Source organism: Littorina saxatilis, linkage group LG17, assembly GCF_037325665.1.
Source record: "Littorina saxatilis isolate snail1 linkage group LG17, US_GU_Lsax_2.0, whole genome shotgun sequence".
Classification (NCBI taxonomy): Eukaryota; Metazoa; Mollusca; class Gastropoda; order Littorinimorpha; family Littorinidae; genus Littorina; species Littorina saxatilis.
The window spans coordinates 35,419,967-35,447,659 of NC_090261.1; the positions used below are offsets into that span (position 1 = coordinate 35,419,967).

The 27,693-nt window shown below is 40.3% G+C and overlaps 1 protein-coding gene across 1 annotated transcript in view; it reads left to right on the forward strand.

Moving 5' to 3' along the window:
* LOC138953537 (poly [ADP-ribose] polymerase 1-like) overlaps positions 1-21,417 on the forward strand; it is a 58,191-nt gene extending 36,774 nt beyond the window's left edge. Inside the window, exons 11-26 of the mRNA XM_070325376.1 lie at positions 333-487; positions 714-862; positions 1,237-1,303; positions 1,830-1,907; positions 2,217-2,352; positions 3,164-3,362; positions 4,034-4,159; positions 4,677-4,760; positions 5,270-5,515; positions 6,745-6,843; positions 8,359-8,511; positions 9,566-9,693; positions 10,319-10,380; positions 11,058-11,175; positions 14,012-19,801; positions 20,540-21,417. Of these exons, the coding sequence (XP_070181477.1) occupies positions 333-487; positions 714-862; positions 1,237-1,303; positions 1,830-1,907; positions 2,217-2,352; positions 3,164-3,362; positions 4,034-4,159; positions 4,677-4,760; positions 5,270-5,515; positions 6,745-6,843; positions 8,359-8,511; positions 9,566-9,693; positions 10,319-10,380; positions 11,058-11,175; positions 14,012-14,084 (1,873 nt within the window). The 3' untranslated portion in view covers positions 14,085-19,801; positions 20,540-21,417. The remainder of the gene's footprint in view (positions 1-332; positions 488-713; positions 863-1,236; positions 1,304-1,829; positions 1,908-2,216; positions 2,353-3,163; positions 3,363-4,033; positions 4,160-4,676; positions 4,761-5,269; positions 5,516-6,744; positions 6,844-8,358; positions 8,512-9,565; positions 9,694-10,318; positions 10,381-11,057; positions 11,176-14,011; positions 19,802-20,539) is intronic.
* The last annotated feature ends 6,276 nt before the right edge of the window (positions 21,418-27,693 follow it).

Consider the following 27,693-nt stretch of genomic DNA (forward strand, 5'->3'; position numbering starts at 1 on the left):
ATGTTTCCAATTCACTGACCGACTCTAGAATTTTGTTAGACCCTTCCAAAAAACTGTTTTAAAAATATTTTTTAAAAACAACTCGATTTTGCAGACTTTAACAGGAAAGTTACTTTTCTTTAACATCCATGGGACACAGCTTACACAATTTCTTGCTAATAAAGAGCCACATGTGCCTGGGTAAATAAAATTAAAAAAAATTCAATAATACAAAAACAACACCAAAAGAACTGACCTACCGTCCTTACCTCTGTAGGCGTTGTCATCAGAAACAAACTGTTCATATCTTTGTGTTCCTAATGGTCACGTTTGCTTCTCCCACTGTGTTCAAGGCCCAGCACCAGCAAGCTGCTGGATGACCTGAGGTTTGTGCTGGTCGGAAAGACCGGCAAGACCAAGGGTGAGCTGACCAAGGTAATCCATGCCCTGGGCGGTGTCGTGGTTTCCAAGCCAGAGTCAAAGACTGCCGCTTGCATCAGTACTAAAGGTATGAGCTGTTGAAATCAGATTTTGAATGTATGGTAAAATTGTTCTGTTTTGTTTTTGTTTTTGTGTACTCTGTTGAATTTATGGATCTTTACAAAGGCGTGAAGGAAAGGACTTATTCTTTGTGTTACTCCCTCCTTTTTCGGACCTGATTTTCCGAGATTTTTTTTAGGTGTTAAAAGTGGGTTCCACTGTATTTACTCTTTCTCTTTTCCAACTACTTACAGCGGAGGTTGACAAGATGAGCAAAGGCATGAAGGAGGTGAAGGCGGCTGACATTCAGGTGGTTCCGGAAGAGTTTCTGGACAAGGTCAAGGAAGGGGACAGTGTGGCGGACCTCATCAAGTCCATGAACCTGGCTTCCTGGGGGGGTGATGTGAGTAGTGTCCCTTGCATTTTTTGTGTGCTAGGTTAATTCAAACCTTTTTTTGTTAGGTTTGTTTTGGCTTTTTTTGGTTTGGTTTGTTATTTGTGTGTTTGCTACAAAAAGGATGAAGGCAGAATACTTTTAAGCAGTTGATTCCATCTCATAACACTGCTTTTGTCTGTACAATATGACAGTGGTTATTAGCCTAAATCAGCTAGATGGTGGACCAGGCTGTTAAAGTTTTATACCATTTACAAGGTTCATTCTGCTTATTGAAAGATACACGGAGGCTTTCCAGTGTTTGGAAGGCTCCAAGAGTGACCATTTTGTGTATAATTTGGAGGACAGTTTCATTGATGTGAGTTTTTTTTCTCTGACCTTAGGTTGACAAGAGAGTTGGCAAGCGTCCAATGAAGAGTGCTCCCAAGAGTGGAATGTCCAAGAAGGATGGTAAGTAGAAAAATGCATTACGGCGTTCTGTCTGTGTCTGTCTGTCTGTCTGCTCTTTGATGTAGATCACTGCACATTGTGTCTTTAAAAAATTACTGTGTCTGTGAAAGCATCCGTAAAAACAAAGTTGTGAATGGAGATGATTGAAATGGAATTGTCACCATGTTATTTGATCTCATCAAGTTATGGCAATGTAGCAGGAATATGTTTCAGAGGAATGTTTCACGAAGAGCGTTCAAGCCAAGATAAAGATGATGGTAGATGAAACTGTCACCATGTTAGTTGATCTTATGGTAATGTAATAGTGTTATGTTTCAGAGAAATGTTTCACGAAGAGCTTTCCAGTCAAGGTGAAGATGATTGTAGATGGAACTGTCACCATGTTAGTTATCTTATGGTAATATAGCAGTGATATGTTTCAGAGAAATGTTTCACGAAGAGCTTTCCAGTCAAGGTGAAGATGATTGTAGATGGAACTGTCACCATGTTAGTTATCTTATGGTAATATAGCAGTGATATGTTTCAGAGGAACGGTTCACGAAGAGTGTTCCAGCCAAGATTAAGATGATGGTGAAAGGGGGTGCTGCAGTTGATCCAGAGTCAGGTGAGCTTCTGTATTACAATTAATGAATGTTATTAATTGCATCAGATGCATTCTCAGATAACAAGGGGGAGTTCGGAATTGTGGCAGGGCCAGTCACTCATCATTGTGCTTATCGTAAAATGTGAAGAATGCAAGAAAGATGACTGGGAAGAAACAAGAAAACTGGCTTTGGGTGTTAGTTGGGAACTGCTCCTGTGTTAACAAAACTGTTGATATGTTTTAGCATTTGTAAAAGCATAGGGACCAGTCGAAAAAGAAGCATTAAGAACTGTCCATACTAACATAATTCTGTTTGCACGTGACATGCAGGCTTGGCAGAAACGGCTCACGTGATACAGGGCAAGGGAGACGAACTGTTCACAGCTGTGCTGGGACTGGTGGATATCTCCCGTGGTACCAACTCCTTCTACAAACTGCAGGCTTTGGAAGGAGACAAGGTCAACAGGTATGTGACTGCACACCTCATTAAGGGGTTCTTTTCTTTAAAGGTTGTTAACTTCTACATCCATGGGCTGCAATCACACGTACACGTGTTTTTACATGAGCGGGTTTCAGGTGTATGACCGTTCCACACCACCCCCTCACCCCGCCATTAAGGCAGTCATACTCCTCTTTCAAGGGGTGTGTCCTGCGTGTTTTCATGTTTCTATAATCCACCGAACTCTGACATGGATCACAGAATCTTTACCGTTCTCACTTGGTCTTGTGCCTGCGTGTACACACGGAAGTGGAAAAGACACTAGCAGGTCGGCACATAAGTTGACCTGGGAGATTGGAAAAATCTCCACCCTTGACCCACTGTCGATTTAACCACTTGGCCATTGCGCCCGTCAGTTGTTCACAGTTAAACCTTTAGATTGGAGAACAGGACAAGCGAGAAACCAGAAATTGTTTTTTCACTTTCTACCCCACCTATGTTGACCAAGTTTTTTTTAGCCGAGACCAGCTGTGCTGCAGCATGTCACTCAGAATTGTAGTAACTGTGTATCAACACGCTGGAATGTAGGCGTTAGATCAACGTTACAGTAAGCAATTGAAGCTAACAGTCTGAGCGGATATATCCGTACCTGGTCAGATAGAGCCATATGAGTGGGTATGGATATATCCGTACCTGGGAGACAATGAGTTCAAGGCAGTTAAAGGTGTAGGGGGTTGGCAGAAATCAATTTTTAGTGGGTGTGTTGGTGTGAGGGCAATGAAAAGTTCTGAAAAAGCGCTAATCTTCTTTGTTCTTCTTGTCCAATCTCTCTGTACAGCTACTGGCTGTTCCGATCATGGGGAAGAGTGGGAACCACGGTTGGAGGCACCAAGGTTGAGCGGTGCGGGTCCAAGAACAGCGCCATTGACAAGTTCAAAGAACTCTACCTGGAGAAGACTGGCAATGACTGGGCAGACCGCAAAGACTTCAAGAAGAAACCCAGCAAGTTCTACCCTCTGGAAATTGATTATGGACAGGTGGGGTGTCAGCGTTTTTGTTGTCTGGTTACGGAAAGATGGGGTGTCTGCATTTTTATTGTCAAATTGATTATGAATAGGTGGAGTGTCACTGTTCTTGTTGTATTATGGGCAGATGGGGTATAAGTGTTATTGTTGTCAAATTGATTATGGACAGGTTGGGAGTCTGTGATTTTGTTGTCTGCATGATCAGCTGAAAATCTTGAAGCAGTACATGTTGAAATGTAACCCTGAGACAAGAAATGTTTGATTAAGTTTATAGAGTTTAGAAGTCCTCCTTTTAGGCTGTCAGTGACAGTCCATACGTTTTGAAAGACATTTTTAGCTCTTAGTTGATGTGTGTTCGTGAATTATGTCATGTCTCAAACTTTTATAAAATAATATTGTTTTAGCTCATTGACCTGAGCACTTGTTTCTTCTTTACATTAATAGTGACTCTGGTCAGACCGCAAAGATGTCAAGAGAAGACCAAAGAAGCGCTGTTATAAATGGGATTGTTTGTTCCATGGTGAAAACATTTCGGAGTTCAGTTTGTATCCTGGAATACAAATAAGGAAAGCTCAGCATTCAGAAAACAAGAGGCTAGTCTTTTAAAAATCTCTTGATAGAAATTCAAAAGTTACAGCATCATGTATGGGACACCAATTTCTTTCTTTCTTGTTTGATTATAGGAAGAAGATGATATCCAGAAGTTGTCGATGACCGGTTCGAAGTCCAAACTACCCAAGTCTTTGCAAGACCTCATCTGTAAGATCTTTGACGTCGACCAGATGAAGAAAGCCATGTTGGAGTTTGAGGTATGGGTCTTTGGAGCGAACAAATTTTGTTTTACTATCGGCCAATGCTGTCTTTAGTTGTAACTCATACCTTGAGTCAGTAAGTGGCCTTGCTGAATATGCAGAGGCTAAGTATGTGTGGCTTATTCTTAATGTTCATATTTGAAAAGGGTGATGTGTTGCAATGTTCAGTAACAAACTGAGGGGAGGGGAGGGGAGGTGACATTTTAACTGGACGTGAAAAAGTAACTTTTTTTGTTGGTCTGCAATTCTGTCTGTATTTAGTCTACTTAACTGTCATTCCAAAAGTGCCAGTAATTTTTTTCTCTGAACGAAAAAAGGAAATAATAGATAAGACAATGTTACTTGGGTATGCATACTGTGCAACAGTCCGCAGCAGTTGTTATCTATACCAATCTCAAACTGATAGAAATGATTTTGAGTAAATGTATCAGATCAGTAGCATGTGACATGGCATTAGGAGTGTGCTGGTTCTGTAATGCAATTTTTTTATGGGTTTGTTTTTTGTTTGTTTCAGATTGACATGAAGAAGATGCCTCTTGGAAAGTTGTCAAAGCGACAGATTGAATCTGCTTACAAAATTCTCACAGAGCTACAAAGGGTAAGGCTTAAAGTTACTGCAACAGAGTGTGTTTATTTTCACAGAAAGATTCAAGTCTTCTGATGCTTAACTTGTCTCATTTAAAATCTACCTTTTGATAAGATTACAACCATGTTTATCATGACTAAATAGAGAAAGTGACAAATAATAGAAACATCTGTTTCCCCTGAGAGAGAATTAGGTTTAATTTGCGTTTTCTTTCACCAAGGTGTACTTCAAGAACAGTGCCAGTTCTTATCAAATACTCCTGAGCTTTCAAAAAGGGGCTGATGTCAAACATTTTCATTATGCTTTATACATAGCATGTATGATTTGTTGAGTGCATTTTCCCTTTCTTTTTTATTTGTTTCCACCTTCTCTCCCCCGAAAGCTGCATATGGCTGCCTAAATGACGGGGTAAAAACTGTCATACACGTAAAAAAAACGTGGGAGTTTGTGCCCATAAATGAAGGAGGAAGAAGTTTTGCCCTTTTTTTCCTTCATTTTCTCAATCATCTTCATCCGAACAGCTTGTGGATAAGAAGGGCACACCGACACAGTTTGTGGACGCCACCAACAGATTCTACACACTGATCCCCCACGACTTCGGCATGGGAAAGATGAAAATTCTGGACACTGCAGAAGCCATCAGGATGAAGACGGAGATGCTGGACAATCTCCTGGAGATCGAGGTGGCCTACAGCCTGCTGAGAGGCGGGGATGAAGGCGAAGATCCCATTGACGGACACTACAAGAAACTGCACTGTAAACTGGAGGTGAGTTTTGAGGAGACAAGGCTATGTTCTAGACTGAAGATGACTTTGTATGAGGGAAAAGTCTTCTGTTGGCAGTCACTACAAGAAACTGCATTGTAAACTGGAGGTGAGTTTTGAGGAGACAAGGCTATGATCTAGACTGAAGATGACTGTATGAGGGAAAAGTCTTCTGTTGGCAGTCACTACAAGAAACTGCATTGTAAACTGGAGGTGAGTTTTGAGGAGACAAGGCTATGATCTAGACTGAAGATGACTGTATGGGGGACCAGGTAGCTCAGTGGGTAGAGCACTGGACTTGTGATCCTAGGGTGATGGGTTCGAATCCCGGCCGGGATGGACACGGGTCAACTTTATGTGCAGACTCAGACGGTATCCATGTCCCTACCCTGTGTCACCACAGTGACACATAAAAGATCTCTGTTTTTCCAACTGCCATAAGTGCAAGTGGCTGGTTATGCCTTAACAGGCATACACCTGTGTATCTCATTTAAAGTCGAGGTAACATGAGGGCGTAAAACAACATTTATTAACTCAACAATAGAAGAAGAAGAAAAACAACAAACAATTTTTGTGTGTGTGGTGTATTCATTTATACGTCAAAGGCACACTGTAAGTTGTCAAAGCAGATAAATGCAGGTAATGCTTTGTATACAAACATTTTCTGGCAGCGAACAGGTTAAAAGTGGAGTGAAGAAATATGATAGATGCTTTTTTTTACCAAGAGTGGAATTATTAGTCTGCATTTTGTGAGCTGATGAACTTAAACATTGACATATACATAGAACACTTTATTATCTCAACGAGGAGAAACTTAGGTGTGGTGTATACAGCATTACAATAAACAACATAAAACGTAAGAACATAAATAAAATATCGAGGCGCAAATAGTCCACTCATAATATTCCAGATTAGGACGACAATATCAAAACAAATCTCTCTCTCTCTCTCTCTCTCTCTCTCTCTCTCTCTCTCTCTCTCTCTCTCTCTCTCTCTCTCTCTCTCTCTCTCTCTCTCTCTCTCTCTCTCTCTCTCTCTCTCTCTCTCTCTCTCTCTCTCTCTCTTTCTCTCTCTCTCTATCTCTCTCTCTCTCTCTATTCATATCACATTACGTCACAATGTGACGCGCGGGATCATAGGCGCATGGAATCAATGTATATATATATATATGTGTTAAAAGTTGCTTAAAAATGAATGCAGATCCAAACAACTTGCTTCTTTTTTCCCCACAGCCAATGGACAAGTCTGAAGAACTCTACAAACGACTGTGCGATTACGCCAAGAACACACACGCTGCCACACATACACAGTACAGTCTGGATGTACTTGATGTAAGGCCTGATTACTTATTTGCTTAGTTTTGACTGTCATACTGTTGAGCGTCTTTATAGATGTAGACACCAGTTTTCTGGCTTGTAGTGGGGCCTGTTAGATTTTCGTCTACAGATGACAGAAAAGAACTGGAATGAGAGGTTAGCTAGGTAGGTGTGTGCTCTTTCTTCAAGTAACTCTCCTTATTTGAGTTTTGATGCATGTTGTTTTGTTGTTGTTTACTGAATACCATGTATGACAAGGGTCAAATGATTTTGTGTCACAAGAGAAAATGAAAGTGTCTGTGTTCCCATTCTCTCAATAACTAGCAGGCTCCATGTTGATTTTAACCTGCATTAAACCAGAGAGACAACCTGCAATGCAAATAATCTGACCACAAGAATTAATGACGTGTTCTATATTCCCGGTTCATAATCATTTTCCAAATCATCCATAGATCGTATAGGCTTTGCAGAGCCCCATGTGTATTAATGTGTTTCATATCAGCGTTTCATGATCATTTGCAAACATATATAGATCTTATAGGTACAGCAGAGCTGACACTGTGTTATGATGCGTTCTGTCTTGCTACAGTGGAACCCCTCTTTTTTCTTCTTCTGCGTTCGTGGGCTGAAACTCTCACGTACACTCGTGTTTTTGCACGAGTGGATGTTTACGTGTATGACCGTTTTTACCCCGCCATTTAGGCAGCCATACGCCGCTTTCGGAGGAAGCATGCTGGGTATTTTCGTGTTTCTATAACCCACCGAACTCTGACATGGATTACAGGATCTTTTCCGTGCGCACTTGGTCTTGTGCTTGCGTGTACACACGAAGGGGGATAAGGCACTAGCAGGTCTGCACATAAGTTGACCTGGGAGATCAGAAAAATCTCCACCTTAACCCACCAGGCGTGGCCGGGATTCGAACCCACGACCTTCCGCTTTGGAGGCCGGCGTCTTACCACCAAGCCATTGCGCCCGTCGAACCCCTCTTTTGAGAACCCCCCATTTTAAGAACCTCCCATTTTAAGAACCCCCCATTTTAAGACTATCCCCTTTTTAAGACCTTACTTTCTTAGATTTTCTGTTCATAACATCTCTAAATTTATCTCCATTTTCCTCCCTTTTGATACCTGCTTTTCTTGGAAATTTGAAGGTCTTAAATTGGCACGGTTGGCCTAGTGGTAAGGCATCCGCCCCGTGATCGGGAGGTTGTGGGTTCAAACCCCGACCGGGTCATACCTAAGACTTTAAAATTGGCCATCTAGTGGCTGCTCCGCCTGGCGTCTGGCATTATGGGGTTAGTGCTAGGACTGGTTGGTCCGGTGTCAGAATAATGTGACTGGGTGAGACATGAAGCCTGTGCTGCGACTTCTGTCTTGTGTGTGGCGCACGTTATATGTCAAAGCAGCACCGCCCTGATATGGCCCTTCGTGGTCGGCTGGGTGTTAAGCAAACAAACAAACAAACAAACAAAGGTCTTAAATTGGGGTTTCCACTGTATTTGTTCTTCATTTTGCATCCTGTCCACAGATCTTTGAGGTTGACCGTGAAGGAGAGAGTGAGCGGTTTGAGCCGTTCAAGGCACTGCACAACCGCCAGCTGCTGTGGCACGGATCTCGCACCACTAACTACGCCGGTATTCTGTCACAGGGTCTGCGTATCGCTCCGCCTGAAGCGCCTGTGGTGAGTTTAGCAGTAAAAGGATTGTTCTCATCAGGAAATGAGAATTTGTGATTGAAAACATTATGGCCTGTTAGGTTTTCTGAATTGTCAAAATCCCCAAGAGGAGACGCCGCCTGAAGAAAAGAACAAGAACAAGAATTTAATCCGCCATTTAGCATGCATGCCATTGGTATTAGTCCTAGTTTGGAAACACTCATACATCCATACACTAATTTTCATTTAGTAGACCATTTTAACTGCGAACCAGCTTTCCTGATCTTGAAAATTACCAGCTTTCATCCCTGGTTTTGCTTTAGGTTATTAATAAAGAATGGGGGGGGCGGGGGGTAGTTTTGGTTGTGCATTGCTTTTGTGACAAGATTTGATTGTTTTCACACCACATATTTGTCTTTTAAAAACAGGAGCTGTTTTTTTCTCAACAAAATAAGAAATATAATGTCAAATATTTTGGGATAATGTGTTCAGAGGTTTTCACATGTCAGTCATGAGGGCCGTGTGCAAGGACCATCACTGAATAACAAAAGTATGAAAACAAAGAAAGAAATGTGAAGAGTGTGTTGGAAAAGCAAATTATCTGAAGGGTCAGTTCTGACGAAACAATTCTGATAAGTGGTGAAATGTTTTCATTCTCTATTTAAGAGCCATGTGTAGCTCACAGTGTATGCAGCATTGAGTATCTAACTATAACATGCTTTCTGTTTCAGACTGGTTACATGTGTAGCTCCCAGTGTATGCAGCATTGAGTATCTAACTATAACATGCTTTCTGTTTCAGACTGGTTACATGTGTAGCTCACAGTGTATGCAGCATTGAGTATCTGACTATAACATGCTTTCTGTTTCAGACTGGTTACATGTGTAGCTCACAGTGTATGCAGCATTGAGTATCTAACTATAACATGCTTTCTGTTTCAGACTGGTTACATGTGTAGCTCACAGTGTATGCAGCATTGAGTATCTAACTATAACATGCTTTCTGTTTCAGACTGGTTACATGTGTAGCTCACAGTGTATGCAGCATTGGGTATCTAACTATAACATGCCTTCTGTTTCAGACTGGTTACATGTTCGGCAAGGGAGCCTACTTCGCAGACATGGTGTCCAAATCTGCTAACTACTGTCGCACATCCAAGTCGGATCCTGTTGGTGTCTTGCTGCTCTGCGAAGTTGCCCTGGGCAATATGTGAGTTTAGAATAATTCTACTCTGTTTTTGGTGACATAGTGTGCATTACAGTGTTTCTGTTTAGCATTGGAAGTGCACAAGTGTTTTGACATTTGGTATAGGAAGTACACACGTGTTTTAATATTTGGCATAGGAAGTACACAAGTGTTTTGACATTTGGCATGGGAAGTACACAAGTGTTTTGACATTTGGCATAGGAAGTACACATGCGTTTTGACATTTGGCATAGGAAGTACACAAGTGTTTTGACATTTGGTATAGGAAGTACACAAGTGTTTTGATAGTTGGCATAGGAAGTACACAAGTGTTTTGATAGTTGGCATAGGAAGTACACAAGTGTTTTGATAGTTGGCATAGGAAGTACACAAGTGTTTTGATAGTTGGCATAGGAATCACAAGTGTTTTGATAGTTGGCATAGGAAGTAAACAAGTGTTTTGATAGTTGGCATGGGAAGTAAACAAGTGTTTTGACCTTTATGAATGTACTTAAATCGTAGTATTTATCCATTGGAGTTGAAAGATTGTTCAATCTGTTATGATGACAGTTTGGTCGAAGATAACAAACATGTACTTCTCAACTCACTTTCTTTCAAATGAATACATTCAAATGGGCGTTGTTTGCAGGCATGAGCTGACAGGTGCCAGCTACATCGAAAAACTTCCCAAGGGAAAACACAGCACAAAGGGTAAGTGCATTGATTTGTCTTACATTCCTTACACCAGGTCTAAGGTTTGCTAAAGTGAACAATCATGACATGAGATTTTCAATTTTTTGTCCTGTTCATAATATCCATTTTATTTACATTTTCCAGGGGGAGTCTTTACTAGTGCCTGGAATCAGTGAGAAAACAGAGCACTGAAATTTTGTCCATAACACTTTCTACCCCGCCTATGTTGACCAAGGTTTTTTTGGTCGAGACCAGCTGTGCTGCAGCAGGTCACTCAGAATTGTAGTAACTGTGTATTAACTGTGTATCAACACGCTGGAATGCAGGCGTTAGATCGATGTTACAGGAAGCGATTGAAGTTAACCGTCTGAGCGGATATATCCGTACCTGGTCAGATAGAGCCATATGAGTGGGTACGAATATATCCGTACCTGGGAGACAATGAGTTAAAAGCAGAGATGTGCATTGTTGACAACTGTCAAAAAGCTGAAGTTCGGTCCCATAAACAGATGGAGACAGATTCTAGTTGGTGGAGTTTGTAAATGGTATGCCTTCTTTTTGCAAAATGAACATGCCTTGCTTTGTACCAACAGGTATTATTGTCATGATGACGCCAGACCCAAGGGTTACTTTTGCTTAATCAGCATGCATTGTGTGACTGATAATGACTGTTTTTTGTTTTATTGTACCAACAGGTATTGGTATGACGACCCCAGACCCAAGCGGTTTTTACACCACAAAGGATGGTATTCTGGTTCCTATGGGAACCAGCAGCAAAGCAAAGATCCCCTACTCCAGTTTGATGTACAATGAGTATCCTTTGAGAAAAAGTCACTATTTGAGGAGAAGATAGCATCTGCATGGAACCTTCTTTTCTTTTCTACTCGTTCTTTCTCTTTTCCTGTCTGTCTTTGTTTGTTTTTGTTTTGTTTTTATGTGTGTGTGGCTGGGGGGGGGGCTCTTCTCGTATTTTTCTTTTTCTGGTTTTTACCCTCTGTTTCTTGTTTTTCTTTCTTTATTTCTGTATCATGCACTACCTCTTTGTCTGTTTTCAGATCACTGGTGCAAGCAGTCTCTCATTCGCACATGTATCTAGTGCACATGTTTCTTCTGTACATGCATGTGTCTTTGCATAATTTAATGTGTTTGTGAGAAGAAGAGGGAAAAAGTCGCGTGAAGCAATATAAAACATTTAGTCAAGCTGTCGGCATCAAAGTACATGTAACAGATTAACACCAAAAAACAGTCATCGTCGAGACCATAATAAGATATTCTTGACTGACCAGAGCCAAAGACCAAGACGGGTCACGCTCGTCTCTGTGTAGCGTGCGAATGCAGTACTTACTTGACCTATTTTCTGTAATTCTGAGCACATTTTTAGAGTAAACATGACATATGTACAGTGAAAACTGTCAAATACGGTCACTGGACTTAGCGGACACTCGCAGAATACGGACAGTCAGTCTCGGCACGGACTGCTTTACACTGTAAAACACGTATTTTGGGTCCATAATAAGTCATATACCGGTTCCCCTGTCATATCTGAGAGAGGAAACACTTCCTGCATCGGGGTCAGTGACCGACTTTAACTGAGTGAAAATATGTGTGCGGCCAGATCAAAGGCATTGTGATAGCTGGGTGGCCTTGTTAAAAGACACGACCTTCTTCCCAGGGGTCAATGACCCAGTTTTTGCCATGAGAGGTGGTTCCCCTGTCATATCTGAGAGAGGAAACACTTCCTGCATCGGGGTCAGTGACCGGTCAGTGACCGAGTTTAACAGAGTGAAAATCTGTGTGTGCGGCCAGATCAAAGGCAGGGCAGTACCTAGTAGCTGAAACATGCATTATCACAAGTTTTTAGACTTGTTTTACAACAGTCAATATTAAATGTTTCTCTATTTTTTAGTATGCATTCTTATTCTTTTGATTGGAAATGAGTATTGTTACAACATAATTTCCATATGGATTAATAAATTTGAGTTGAGTTGAGTTATTTAATCTAAACAGCTTCTGTTTTTCTTATAAATGTACATGTGCAGTACTCTCTCTCTCTCTCTCAACTTGACTTTGTCCCGTTTACTTGCACCTGTCTAATAAGGACACCTGCAGAATAAGGACACTTTTGTCTTGTCCCAAGGGTGTCCTTATTTGACAGGTTTTACTGTATATATTTTCGAATTCAGGAGAAATTGTGGAATATGATGCAATGATTTTTAAATATGTTAGTGAAAATTCGATTTTAATGACAACTTTAATGAGCAAACTTATTAACTAATTTTTACGCTGCCGAGCTGAAATTCAATCCCATAATCCGGACTGCGTCGAAGATTGCTTGACCCAAATTTCAATCAATTTGGTTGAAAAATGAGGGTGTCACAGTGCTGCCTCAACTTTCACAAAAAGCCGGATATGACGTCATAAAAGACATTTATCAAAAAAATGGAAAAAAAATGTCTGGGGATATCATACCCAGGAACTCTCATGTGAAATTTCATGAAAATCAGGTCCAGTAGTTTTTTCTGAATCGCTTTACACACACACACACACACACACACACACACACACACACACACACACACACACACACACACACACACACACACACACACATACACACCACCCTTGTCTCGATTCCCTGTCAATGTTAAAACATTTAGTCAAAACTGGACTACCGTAATTGACGGATTACAAGACGCACCGTTTTATAAGCCGCACCCCCGACTTTTAACAAAAAAATTGGGACGAGCCACGTATAGGCCGCGTCACTATATTAGCCGCCGTTGAAAAAAATATAATCAGATCATGTCAATCAATCAAAACAACCAGGCAAACAAAAGTACGGTATTTGGCGAAATCGGCTCCGAGAATAAACAAGTGAAACAAAGAAGAAAAGTGAAAAAGTTTGAAGAAAAATATCACACACACAATTTGTAACCAACACACACATGTAGTCCCGCCCAGAATAAGCTTTTTTGGGATGATTTACGACTTTTGCGCACATTTCGAGCAGACGAAAACACAACATGGCGGCTCTCGCTCCTCCAACTATCGCGAGACACAAAAAAAACGAAATCTCGCGCGCGTGAGATCCTGATACATTCGGTGTTTCTCTGTACGCTATCTTGTCACGACGACTTATTGACAAACGAAGATTCGCGAAAGAAAGAGAAAAGCGCCGAGTTGAGTAGAGAGCTAATAAAGTACCGGTAATCACTAATCGAGCGAAATGAAAATCCGCGGCGACTTCCATTAGGTGAATGCTATTCAAGTTTAGGTAACGTTTTAGCCGCATCTTTTTATAAGCCGCAATGCGATTTTTTTTTTTTAAAAGTCGCGGCTTGTAGTCCGTCAAATACGGTAAATGTAAAAAGAGTGTGTGTTAGTGTGTGTGTGAGAGAGAGTGAGAGAGATGTCGGTGTGCTTAAGAAATCTAGTATAGAGCAACTTTGAACAATAGCTGTGGAAATATTTTGCAAAAAGTGACATTTGTTGAAAGCGTTTTCAAATATTATGCTGGTTTTGTCAACCTTTCTCTTTCCTTTGGCAGATTTTTCACCTTATTTTCATTCTTATTTGCAACCTTATTCAAAACAACCCCCCACCCCTCCTTAAGCAAATACAGTGTTTTCTTTCCTTGACCATTGCCAAGATACATTGTGTACGATGTTGCACAAATCAAGATCCGGTACCTGCTGAAGACCAAGTTCGACTTCAAGTGGTGATTGCCGAGTCCTCTTGCTGCCCCTTCCTGACGCAAGCTTTTTTTGAGAACCACACAATTGAACAAAATTGGAATTCCATGAAAACGTTTGTTTCTCCAATTTTTAGTCTCGGAAGGAAAGATTGACAGTATAATAATGATTTCTTGATGGAAGACACAATTTGTTTTCATAAAGTTGTTCTAGTGAATGTGTAATATTGTGGTTCTTTTTTCCTCAGTGAATCAGCATTTGTTCATTGTGTTCTTGATTTTTCTGGTTTGTTCAAATCTATGCATTAATTTTTACACAAAAGACGTGGAAGGGTTTGTGTGTTCAAATGCTTTGCTGTGTGTCTGCAGTTGTTCAAACAAAAATATTCATATTTGCTACTATGTTATTGCTTTATTTTTGTATGTGCTTTTGTGATAGGCACACTAATAATTTTGCCATTTTGACCAAAGACACACTGTTTTAGAAGTAAAAATCCTTCCCTTTATGGCAGTACATCCAATTTTGCCTTGTGTGAGGTTCACGATTTCTTTGGGGTGAATCTCAAACAGTTGCTCCTTCAGTATGTGACGCTAACTTTACATGGTTAATTGACAAATTCCGAAAATAACCCTTTCAGGTTTGTAGGGGGTGTGAAAGAGTGAATACCCTTGTTTTTACTCGGACAAACATTGGAGGGGCCAATCACTAGCGAGGGGTGTGTCTGAAACACGTGGACAGGAGCACGCGTGAACTTATTTGCCCGAGAAAAAGCAAGGGTATTCACTTTTTCACAACCCATACAAAACAAGAGTTATTTCCGAAAATCGTCTATTCAGGGCAATGCCCCCTTTATGAGCTAAAAAAGTGTTACTGTGTTTGTGCTAAACAGAATGACAAAAAAAATGATGTTTGTAAACACGTATAACTCAATCATGCTCTAAACTTTTGTGACTAACAGGGTTGAATCACTGTAAACAAATTGTAAAAGGAAATTGTAAGGTTAGTTTTGTGTATGATATTATATTGCATAGTGCTTGTTAGAAGAAGGAATAGACCATTGACCTAGTAGTTGCAAACTCTTCTCCGTCGTCTTCTCTTTTGAACATATATACTGAGATTGAGTAGGAGTTGAGCCTTTCAATATTTTGCTCAGGACTCTTACAGAGTTTATGAAAGTTGATGGCACAATCACTGCTAAAAGCATCACTGTGCTGATGAAGTTTCTGTTTCTGAAAGTAGTGGTATTCAGTAGTTTCCCCCCGCGGGTTAGGGGGAGTCCCATATTGGTTGGGACGAGAAAGAATTTACCCGATGCTCCCCAGCATGTCGTAAGAGGCAACTAACGGATTCTGTTTCTCCTTTTACCCTTGTTAAGTGTTTCTTGTATAGAATATAGTCAATTTTTGTAAAGATTTTAGTCAAGCAGTATGTAAGAAATGTTAAGTCCTTTGTACTGGAAACTTGCATTCTCCCAGTAAGGTAATATATTGTACTACGTTGCAAGCCCCTGGAGCAAATTTTTGATTAGTGCTTTTGTGAACAAGAAACAATTGACAAGTGGCTCTATCCAATCTCCCCCCTTCCCCCGTCGCGATATAACCTTCGTGGTTGAAAACGACGTTAAACACCAAATAAAGAAAGAAAGAATTCAGTAGTTGTTCTCTTTTAGATGATGGTTATTTGCAGCATTGTATTCTTTTATAATGTAACGCTTGTGGTACATATTAGTGCATGCTTCTCTTGTTATGTTACACCATTAGGTCTATACATATGCAGTATGTAATAGAGCTTTTGTACCAGAGTTGTTCTTCAGTACTGGTGACAGAAAGGGGGAAAAGTGGTCAAAATTCAAATCTCTAGTTTTGTTTTTGAAATATTGCTTTTCATAAAGCAGAAATACTGTAGTATCTGTTGTACATAAGAAAAAATCACTGGTTCACATGGTTCCTACATAATCTAACTTTTAAAGCTGGTTCTTGTGTGTCTGTGTGTATGTTTGTATGCTAACGATAGGACCCGAAACGGCTGCACGGACTGAGACAGGAATTGCAGAGAATGTTCTTTGCCACTCGAGTCGTGTCATAGGGTACTTTTGGAATGGCAAATTTGAAAGGATTCTTCAAAAAAACGGCGGAAAACATTATATACCCTGTGAGCTATCGAGGATCCTCCCCGTCTGGGCTGTCGAAACATGGTCTTGTTAAAAGACGTTTTCAAATGCGGTTAACGGGGAGATACACTCGAAGCACATTTAGCGAAGTTATGTTGCCAAATCATCAAAGATCAACATTTCACTACACGGATCGATGCACACAGTCGAAATAGATGTGACTTTCACACGACCGAAGACTACGCAGACGACAAGATCTAAATATTTAGATCAGTGAGAGCAATCCGTTGAAGAACAGTTACTCCGCTTATTCGTCTTCAGTTAAGCTTATTTCCCCTGCCATAAGTTTCCTTGCAGATCTGCAGTCGCGTAGTGAAATGAACTAGTGTCATCGGAAGATTCTTCTCAGTCAATGATCAAAGCACAGTAAGTTCTATGCTGACAAAAGTCTCTTTCGGACAATACGACGATTGACTTAATTTATGAGCCCAAAGGTAACAATATCGACAAGAATGTACGCATTTGACATTAAATGAAACATTCATAGACAGTTTCCAACTCACCAGATCTGCCAAAGAGCCGTCATTCGTGAAAAAACGATGATTTTAATCAGACAGGTATCGGAAACAAGCCTTGGTCACCTGCGTTATTCCTTCCAAGGCGACGTGACGGCGCCACATTTGTTTGTTTATGGCTGTTTATCGCGAAACAACACAGTTGAAATTTGTGTGTAAAATACCACAAATTTGTGGTGAATCAGTTCGTCATCTGCGTTTCGATTGTAATTAAGTCAGATTGGAGTTACTTTGAATCGAAGGCGAGGGTAACCTGCGTTATTTGTGGGACATCGTGAACAAATTTGATTGCAATATTTTATACAGAAAGTAAATGTCAATGATTCTGGCTCAGACTTGTAGATCTGTTATGCAGTGTGTTGGTAGTGTATCTGCTTTTCTGCTATGAAGCTCATTTGGAGTGATACGCTGATCGAAGTGGGGTACCCTATGTGGGACATCAGCCGTATGCAGATTACGCCTCAGAACACTCGCATTTCACAAAGACAACAATAATTTGCAACATTTCAAGAACTGCATCAGTTTTATTAGATACTATTTCAACAACAACAGCACAAACACGACTATTATCAACAACACAGAACGGGAGGTAAGTCTTCAAAGACGCACCAAGTGTGCGTTCCCGTTTTTGGATGCCATTTTTGCTGGCATTTTCACAGTAAATCTTAATATTTCCATATCTATTGAATGATTTTGGTATTTTCTTTGATTGTGCCGATTCTCCTATTTCTCTGGCATGTACTGGGTGCTTTGTGACCAGTTTCTCCCCTGGACTGTATTGAAAAAATGCGTCCGTGTGAGCTGACTCCCACTTGTGACCAGTAGCAAAGAACAACTCACAAGTATATGCTTTTTTTCTGCTCTTTTTAAGGATTTTAGTCGGATGTATTGCCACCGCTTGCTTAAGCTTTGCAGAAAAGTTTAATTCTTTTTTAACATCATGAAAGTCAGAAAGTGAAAGAGTTTGTAAGTTCTTGGGTTCAATATGAAGAGGCTATTATGCTATTCTTGTCAACTGTTGAAATAGAGTGATCACAGGGTTAGAACGTTTGGCATGACTTGAAAATGGTGTATGATTTGTTTGAGGGATAGAGAGAGGGGGAAGGGGTTGTTGATAAGAATCTTTTGAGTGAGATGTCCTTGTTTAGTTTTATTCATTTTCACAATGGTTCAGACAGCAGGTTTCTTCTTTTTTTCCTCTCACTCTTTCTTTTTACATTTAGTCAAGTTTTGACTAAATGTTTTAACATAGAGGGGGAATCGAGACGAGGGTCGTGGTGTGTGTGTGTGTGTGTAGAGCGATTCAGAGTAAACTACTGGACCGATCTTTATGAAATTTTACATGAGAGTTCTTGGGTATGATATCCCCAGACGTTTTTTTTCATTTTTTCGATAAATGTCTTTGATGACGTCATATCCGGCTTTTGTAAAAGTTGAGGCGGCACTGTCACACCCTCATTTTTCAATAAAATTGATTGAAATTTTGGCCAAGCAATCTTCGACGAAGGCCGGACTTTGGTATTGCATTTCAGCTTGGAGGCTTAAGCCTTTCGCTAGCAGCCGCGCATCTACGCGCGGCTGTGAGGTCACTGTTCTAAATACAGCCCTCACGCTAGTCACATGATCAAATCACATGACTTTTATCACATGGTCAGTCACGTGAGTTTACTACAAATGGCTGCCTCCATGTGTTATTGAAAAGCGATTTTAAAGTGTGTATTTTGAGGTTTTTCTTCAGGATTTTTTCATGTGATCCAAGATGGCGTCGAGGTTTGTGCGTAGGTATGATGTGGAAGACGTTCATCGCTTTATATTTGATGTGGTAATGGAGATGTCAGCGATGAGGAAAGTTCCGACGAAGAAGGCAATGTTTATGTTGAACAACCTGACAACGGTGAGTCTGATTCTGACTATTCTGAGGAGAATATACCTTCGACAAGTACATCAGTACCGAGAGGGCGTGGTCGTGGTGGTCGTGTTCAAAGCAGAGGTGGTGGTGAATGTGCTAGACATGATAGGGTCGCAGAAAGTGTTGATTTAGGACCTATGGATGAACATGTACACAAGGACTATCCTGTTTACATCTGATTGGTCTAGATTAATTAATATGATTTTTCTAATGAAGTACCCCAGATTTGGGGAAATTTCCTTCTGGGTGCTGAGGGTCAAAGGGTTAAACACTTTGGTCATTAAAAATATGAAAATTGTAATTAAAATTATTTTTTTTATAAAACGATCTAAAATTACGTTCATATTATTCTTCATCATTTTCTGATTCCAAAAACATATAAATATGTTATATTCGGATTAAAAACAAGCTCTGAAAATTAAAAATATAAAAATTATGATTAAAATAAAATTTTGGAAATCGATTTAAAAACAATTTCATCTTATTCCTTGTCGGTTCCTGATTCCAAAATCATATAGATATGATATGTTTGGATTAAAAACACGCTCAGAAAGTTAAAACGAAGAGAGGTACAGAAAAGCGAGCTATGCAGCACAGCGCAACCACTACCGCGCTAAACAGGCTCGTCAATTTTACTGCCTTTTGCACGAGCGGCGGACTACGGTCATTGTGAAAAAATGCAGTGCGTTCAGTTTCATTCTGTGAGTTCCACAGCTTGACTAAATGTAGTAATTTCGCCTTACGCGACTTGTTTCTTCTTCTTTTGTTGTTGTTTGTTTGTTAAAAAGCTGAACGTGTTGCTTTGCTTTTGTTTAATTTTTCGTTATAGGCGCTAAAATGCCTATGGTGGTAAAGTCTTCAGATGCTAGCATTTAACTATACATGTATGTTGTTGCATTCCCAGAACTGAGGTGGTGGGCGCAAAACCCACCCCCGCGGGTTAGGGGGAGTCCCATATTGGTTGGGACGAGAAAGAATTTGCCCGATGCTCCCCAGCATGTCGTAAGAGGCGACTAACGGATTCTGTTTCTCCTTTTACCCTTGTTAAGTGTTTCTTGTATAGAATATAGTCAATTTTTGTAAAGATTTTAGTCAAGCAGTATGTAAGAAATGTTAAGTCCTTTGTACTGGAAACTTGCATTCTCCCAGTAAGGTACAGTAGTACCTACAATATCCGGTCACCCATTAGTCATTGCAAAGGTGACCGCAAATATCAGGTGGCCGTCCATTACAGGCCCCCTCCTCCTCCAAAAAAAACCCCAAAACAGGATCAAGTTTTCATGAAAAGAAAGCGATCATCCATGAGCCGCCGATTCATTGTCTCTGTTAGTTTTGCTTTCGTTTATACATCTTAATTATTTGCGTGTTTAACTCGATCGTCCTGGCTAAGCTATTGTTTCGTATGTTTCTATGTGTGTTGTTTGGATTATTATATATATGTATTTGAGTGTCAGATAAACAAGTGTTTCAAACTCACATCAGCTGTGATCGATCCGGAAGTGACTGCCGTAAATGTACATGTATGCGCATGTCTGTATTTACAGTTTGCGCATGCGCATATGCGTAAGTATTCATGTCGTCTGCTCGTGCTGTGCCGTCTGTGCACACAACACACACACACACACACACACCACAGGCGCTCGCCCGCGAAAGTGACAAGTGGCCGTTAAGTGGCCGCTCCTGTCGAGTAAGAGGGGCACCTTAGGGCAAAAATCAGTGACCGTTGACCGCGTCAGACAGGTTAACGGCCATTAGGAGTCAATTATAGAAGGAAAACTCATTAGTCATGGGAAAGCTGGCCGCTCCGGGTAGGTTCACGCCCACGAAAGGGCCGGAAATGGAAGGGAAATGTTAAGTCCTTTGTACTGGAAACTTGCATTCTCCCAGTAAGGTAATATATTGTACTACGTTGCAAGCCCCTGGAGCAAATTTTTGATTAGTGCTTTTGTGAACAAGAAACAATTGACAAGTGGCTCTATCCCATCTCCCCCCTTCCCCCGTCGCGATATAACCTTCGTGGTTGAAAACGACGTTAAACACCAAATAAAGTAAAGAAAGAAAGAAAGAAAGGCGCAAAACTCAAATGTGGGACAATCATTGTGCTTGTGCTTTCAATATAAATGCTTTTGAGATAAACCAGTACATGCAGTGACTAGTCTACTGTATTGTGAAAATAGTTCATGCTTTGATTATGTTCATTTACAGAGGAAAAAACGAGGACAAGATTCGTAAAAATAGGGGTGAGGAGCTCAGCATAATATGTATTGAACTGAGAAGACAGTTTGCATTTACAGCTTTAAGGGTTGATGATTGTAAAGATTGTGCCATACTTGTGTCCTCCTAATCAAAGATCTAATCAGAACAAATGCTGCTCACGCAATGTATTTCGTTTTGGGCAGAACTTAGGCAGGAGATTTTGAATCAACAGTAATATAGTGCGACTAGTAAGCTACCGGTGATAAAGGTCACACCCAACCAGAAGGCATTAACAGCAAGAATTAAAATAATAAGGAATAACTGGCCAAAACGTTGGAATAAATCTGTGACACGCAGGGAAAAATGGTTGATTTCTTGCAGCCGTTGTAAGCAAACCCTTTCTTGATTTAATGGTCTGTTGCAGGGTTTGCTGTATGTGAGCCAGTGGACAGTTTTCTTTTGTTCCGCTTCTATATCACATTTGAAGGATGTTTGCTTTTATTTTGTTGTTAGTGAAATGAATCTGCCATCTGATTGTTACGACTGTCCAAAAATAAATCTATGATTTATTAACATCGTTTTGCATTGCTTTTGTTCGGATTGACCTGTAGTTTGACATTGGCACACACGTGAACAAACACATTAGTCATTTGCAAACGCAAACTATCCCAACCCAGAACCCCAATCTCTCTCCATCCCAACTATCTCTTCCTTCCCTTCTATCTCCCTCCCCCCCCCTCCCTTTCTCGCCCTCCCCTTTTCTCCCACTCTCTCCCTCCCTCCCCTCATTTCTCTCTCCTTGCCCTTCTCTGTCTCTCCCACTGCCTCCCCCTCTCTGTCTCCCGTCCCCTCCCTCGCTCTCACTATATATATGATGCAAAAATTATAAAAATGGCAGCTCCAATAATCACAGATACATTGACTTTCATTTAATAATAATAATAATACGAGAATTTATAACGCGCACATATCTCACCACAAGGCGACTCAAGGCGCACTCATACACATTCTTTCGCATTAACAACTCATGCACACTCATATTATAATAATAATAACACGAATATTTGTAACGCGCACATGTCTCACCAACAGGCGACCCAAGGCGCAAACATATGTATCGACCAATGCTGTTTTTCTAGTAAATTCAAACAGGCTAAAGTGATTCCTCTTTTTAAATCGGAAGATACTACAAATCCTTCAAATTACAGACCAATATCAATTCTATCAATCCTTTCAAAGCCTCTTGAAAAACATATCAATAAGCACTTCTTTTGCACTTTGAGAACCACAAATTAATACATGATAAACAATCAGGTTTTAGGCAAAAACACTCATCAGTCATGTCAAACAGCGCTGATCAGCTTAGTTGACCAATGGCTAAACAACATTAATAATAACCAGTTCTGTGCTGCTCTGTTTGTTGACTTTGCTAAAGCTTTTTACCGAATTGACCATAAACTCCTTATCAAAACGGTCTCGAATAGCAGCTAGCATCTGCTGAAGAGACATTAAACCCCAAAAACCAACCAACCAACCTTATCAAAAAGCTTGAGATTAATGGATTGGCAACTGATTCTGTTAACATTTTAAAATCTTTCCTGTCAGACAGACAGCAAAGTACTTATCTGAATCAATCATACTCTTGTAAACAAACAGTAAGGTTTGGAGTTCCACAAGGTTCTATTCTTGGTCCTTTACTATTTTCTATCTATATTAAGGCGCCAGTACTGGCTGGCGGAGGGTGTATTTTTGTTTATTTTTGTTGTGAAGCTTCTAGTTGCTCTATTGTTATGCCCTTTTGACACAAAGTAGATAAATGACAATATTATTGATAAAAAATAAGGAGAGTATCATAAATGGCACACAACTGTTATAAAAAATAATTTATGAGCAAAATGCCAAATATGGAACGGACAAATTTCGAGATACTGTTACAAGATTTCTCAGATTCCAACAATAGGAACAAAGAAATGGTTTTTTATATCATGTACATCAGTATTTTATTTTGGTTTTGTTCTAAGATAAAGCTTTAGAGGTCAGTATTTTCTCCGCTACAGATTACCTAAAACGCAGAATTTTGGGGGTAAAAAATGGCTATATAAAAAAATATTACTCAACTGTGAACTGACATACAGACAAACCCAGAGAACAAAACTAAGAAGTGATCACAAAGACAGTGCATGCCAAATCCCAAGTCTGTATCTTAAAAATTGAAGAAAATATGATGAAAAAAATGACGAAAACACTGGATTTCGGACAACTTTCGGACCCCACAAAACATGGTTTGACAGATATATCTACATACCCCTAGTCTTTGTTGAGCCTCAGTGACCCCCTGCCAAGTATGGGAATCCCTCCCTCTCAGCATCCTCTTCATCTTGACTGTCATCACTGTCACTGCTGTTACACTCAAACTGATCACTGCATTTATTGCTCTTTTTCACAGAATCATACAAGTTTTTCAGTTTTACCTCACTTTGAGTGGGCGTGGCACTGGGGGGTTGGTCTGTTCGCTCTTGATCCAAAACAACGTTCGATTCGGTATCAAGTTCATCTCCAGTCAGAACACGAATCATACACCACATTCTCTGTTGCTTCTGAGTCCAATTTAGGCTTTTTAGTCCACTTATTTCCATGAAAAGTCCTTTTTCGAGCCCTCTTCCCACGTCTCTTTGGATCACAAGACATCGTGGCCACAAACACAAGCAGAAACTTTCAAACTTTCTAAAATACGACACTCAACACGCGGTACACACGAAGGGAGCCATTTGCAATGGAAGGGAGGTAATTGAGTGTTCATTATTTGCTTTGCTGGGAGGGAGTAGCTTCGTATTTCCTACATGAAACAAAAATGTAAAATTAAGCTCAAACACGTGTTTTACGCAGGAATTTTGGCAATTTCCAGCCCTTTCCACCTACTTTGAACCTAAATATCTCTGGAATGAGGTGCCCTAGACCCAAAAAATAAACTACACAATAAATTTCAATGTTTTATGCATGCAGACATGACACTTACATTCAACAACGAAAAAAAACGATTTTTGAAGAAAATCTAGCCAGTACTGGGACCTTAATGACCTACCATTATTTGTTAAATGTATGTGTGAACTATTTGCAGATGATACCACAATTCATTCTAGTCACAAAGATCTAAGTGTCAGCTAGCAAGAGTCCTCCAAGAAAACATTGATCGATTGCTGGAATGGTCAGAACTAAACCATATGTCACTGAACCCAAATAAAACTAAATGCATGCTTCTAACCACTAGACAAAAACGACAAAATCTATCATCAAAATTTCCTAAACTACAAATATAAAATCAAGATGTAACTGAAGTTGATAACCATAAAGTCTTGGGAATAACCATTGATAATAATCTGTCTTGGTCAAAACATTTAGATACACTTTGTAAAAATACTTCTAAAAAAATATATCAGTTATCAAAAATTAAACACTTTCTGGACCTACGCACATATGTTCAGGCATAATTATGTTCTATCAACTATTGATTAAGCGTCCACAGTGTGGGACTCTGCAAGTGCAAACACTTTGAAACACTTGAGCTGTTAAATTAATTCTTTTAAACAATGCATCTCTCTCTACGTCTGATTATAAAAAATTAAAGATTCTTCCTATCAAATTAAGATTTACCTATAACAAAGGTGCAATGGTGCATAGAATAATGCCAGAGAATGCACCTACATTCATTGCCTCAAATTTCAAACTGAATAATTCAAGAAAACTAAACAAATTAATTACCCCAACCCCTAGAATTGACCTTTACAAATCAAGTCTTTGTTATTCTGGCGCCTTATTGTAGAACTCCAATCCTGATTTAATTAAAATGCAATTCAGTGAAACTTCCTTCAAGGAACTCCACATGCTGTTTCTCTTGGAAACAAGTAAATAATTCTGTGATGATATTCATCATTGTTTGATTTTCATAATGCATTTTGAAATGTCTTTTTAATTTTTTGACATGTTAATTATCTATAAATTGTATTGTAATTAACTTAAACTTCTATTTCTTCTTGTTATTAATCGAGTTACCCTCAATGGGCGAGGGCGGGATGAAAAATAGCATGTATACATTGCTTATTCTGTTACCCTCGATAAATAAATAAAGTTCAAAGTTCACTCTATCTCTGTCTCTCAATCCCTCCCTTCTCCATTTCTCCCTCCGCCTCTGCCCCCCCCCCCCACCCCCCTTGCCACTCTCTCCCTGCCCCCCCCCCCCCCCCCAACTCAGTCTCTCTCTCTCTCTCTCTCTCTCTCTCTCTGCCCGTCACTTGGTCACAGCAAGCAGCCAAACTATGGTGTTGGCACCAAGCAATCGCTGGAATCGCAAGCTTATAAAAGAATGTTTCTTCTGCTTGTGTTGGAATACGAAAAAAAAACCGCCTATCAAATGCAATTAAAACCGGCAGATTTGACCGGCTGACGAATTGTTTCCGTTCACATATAAAACCGGACATTTTTTCCTAATCTCTCTCTCTCTCTCTCTCTCTCTCTCTCTCTCTCTCTCTCTCTCTCTCTCTCTCTCTCACTCTTTAATTCTGTCTCAACGAAGAAAGAAAGAGCGCTTAATGTGCACAATGGAGCACAAACCTGCATTTGTGCTCAGTCAGTAACGATAAAGAGAAATAGTTGTAAAAAGAGAAGCAAGGTAATAGGTTCTTCTTCTTCTTCTTGTCGATCACTAGGTAATAGGTTAAAAAGTGGGGTAAAATACCAGAACGATGCGCACAGCACGTGCAAAACATTTGCTTCCTGTCTCGCTCAGCTGTTTCGTGCTCTTTCTGAGAGCTCCAGAAATATTTATTCCGGAATCCACCGGTATAATACCACTGATACTTGTGCTGATGCTCCACTTTCTCAACTGTTCTAGCCTAAGACCACAGTATATGTGTGTGTGTGTGTAGCCTGTCAGTGGTATTTGGTCTGGAATATACATGTATTAATAAGCCAGAACGCTATAGTGACAAGATCAAATAACGAAGACAAGTAAGCGCGCAAACTATATAGACACGCGGAACCAGTCTCACGTCACCGAAGATAATAACAAGTCGCGTAAGGCGAAAATACAACATTTAGTCAAGTAGCTGTCGAACTCACAGAATGAAACTGAACGCAATGCAACGCAGCAAGACCGTATACTCGTAGCATCGTCAGTCCACCGCTCATGGCAAAGGCAGTGAAATTGACAAGAAGAGCGGGGTAGTAGTTGCGCTGAGAAGGTTAGCACGCTTTTCTGTACCTCTCTTCGTTTTAACTTTCTGAGCGTGTTTTCAATCCAAACATATCATAAAAACCTTTGTGACTTGTCAAGAGTTAAGGTTAACAATTCCTACTTGTTCCCTTTTACAAATCCCCCTATCCTTTTGACATACGTTATACTTGTCCGCCAACTCAAATAGTATAATGTTTTTAAGAGCACGTTGATAAGCTTTGCTTGTTGTGCTCCATTTATTTCATTGATTGTATGCGGCATTATTATTTGTAATTAGCCGAATAAAACTGTTTTAAATCAATTAAGGTTGGGTTCTTGGGGCGTTTCAAAACTTTGCCTTCGCCGAACCTCACAAATGAGTTTAAACAAGTTTACATTAATTTGGACCAAAGCTGCTTTTCATAATTTCGTAGGTTTGTGGGTGTCTTTGTGCCCTCTATTTTCTTTTCATTTTTTCTGTAAATTATCACAGAGCCCTCTTTTGCACATTCTCGTTCCATCACGGGTTCTTGCACCGCACCAGGTTTTTATGTATATTGTAAACGAAAGAAAATAAGACGCTGAAGGTTACCTGTTACCTGTTGCGCAATGTATTGAGAGCTGCACATTCTTCGGTTTTTTTCCTGGAGTTACAAAACTGGTGGTGGAAATATCTTAATAGCCTGTCTGAGAGCATGCTCGAATTTTCTTTGTAAGTGTACCTGTGACTCCCTATTTCACAACATGCGTGCTCCCAGAGAGAGAGAGAGAGAGAGAGAGAGAGAGAGAGAGAGAGAGAGAGAGAGAGAGAGAGAGAGAGAGAGAGATATAGTAAAAGAGAGAGGGTAAGAGAGAGAAAGTAGAGAGAGAGAGAGAGTACAGAAAGTTGAAAATAGCTTAACGGTAGGCTTACATTCCTTCCCATGTCAGCCACCAAAGATCTGTTCAGGCTTTACATTTACAAACATCCCTCCAACTGGACATAATCATAACACAAATCAACAGCCGGTGTGCTCTCTGTGCAGAGTGGGATTTTTTTAATAAAAAAAAGTTTCTTTAAAGGACACCAGTGCCAAAATGCAGAATGAATTGAGATCAATTTCCATTAAGCACAGAAAGCAGCGTAAGTGTTGAATTTTGGAATGTGTCCAAGTTGAGAGATGAAGTTGTCCTATGTAAGAGCCAGCTGGTCAGTTCTGAAATGGTGAGCCGAATCGTTGACACAAGAAAAGACTGTGCATTTAAGCATCTATTATGTATACCTAGCTTGGAAAAACTGGCAGAACTGCAAAGTGAATCGTGACACGCCATGACAAAAGTGACAATGAACCGGTAATGACTATAGCAGCCCGAATGACATTTTTGAGCCACCGACAGTCGTTGACATATTGTTCTGGCAATTCAATTAACACACTGTGAAAGCTTCAGCCCGCATTGTCTCGGCACGAGCATCGTGCGCTGCAGTTTTTAGTCTGATCAGCTTTTCGACTCTTGCCATCTTCGATGCAGTAACGTCCTTAGTCAGGGGCGGATCAGTTCATTTTATGGGGGGGGGGGGGGGTTCCAAAAGTATATTGTGAAGATATGGGTGTGAAGGCGCGAAGCGCCGAGCCGACGGTGCGAAGCGCCAAGTTTGCTAG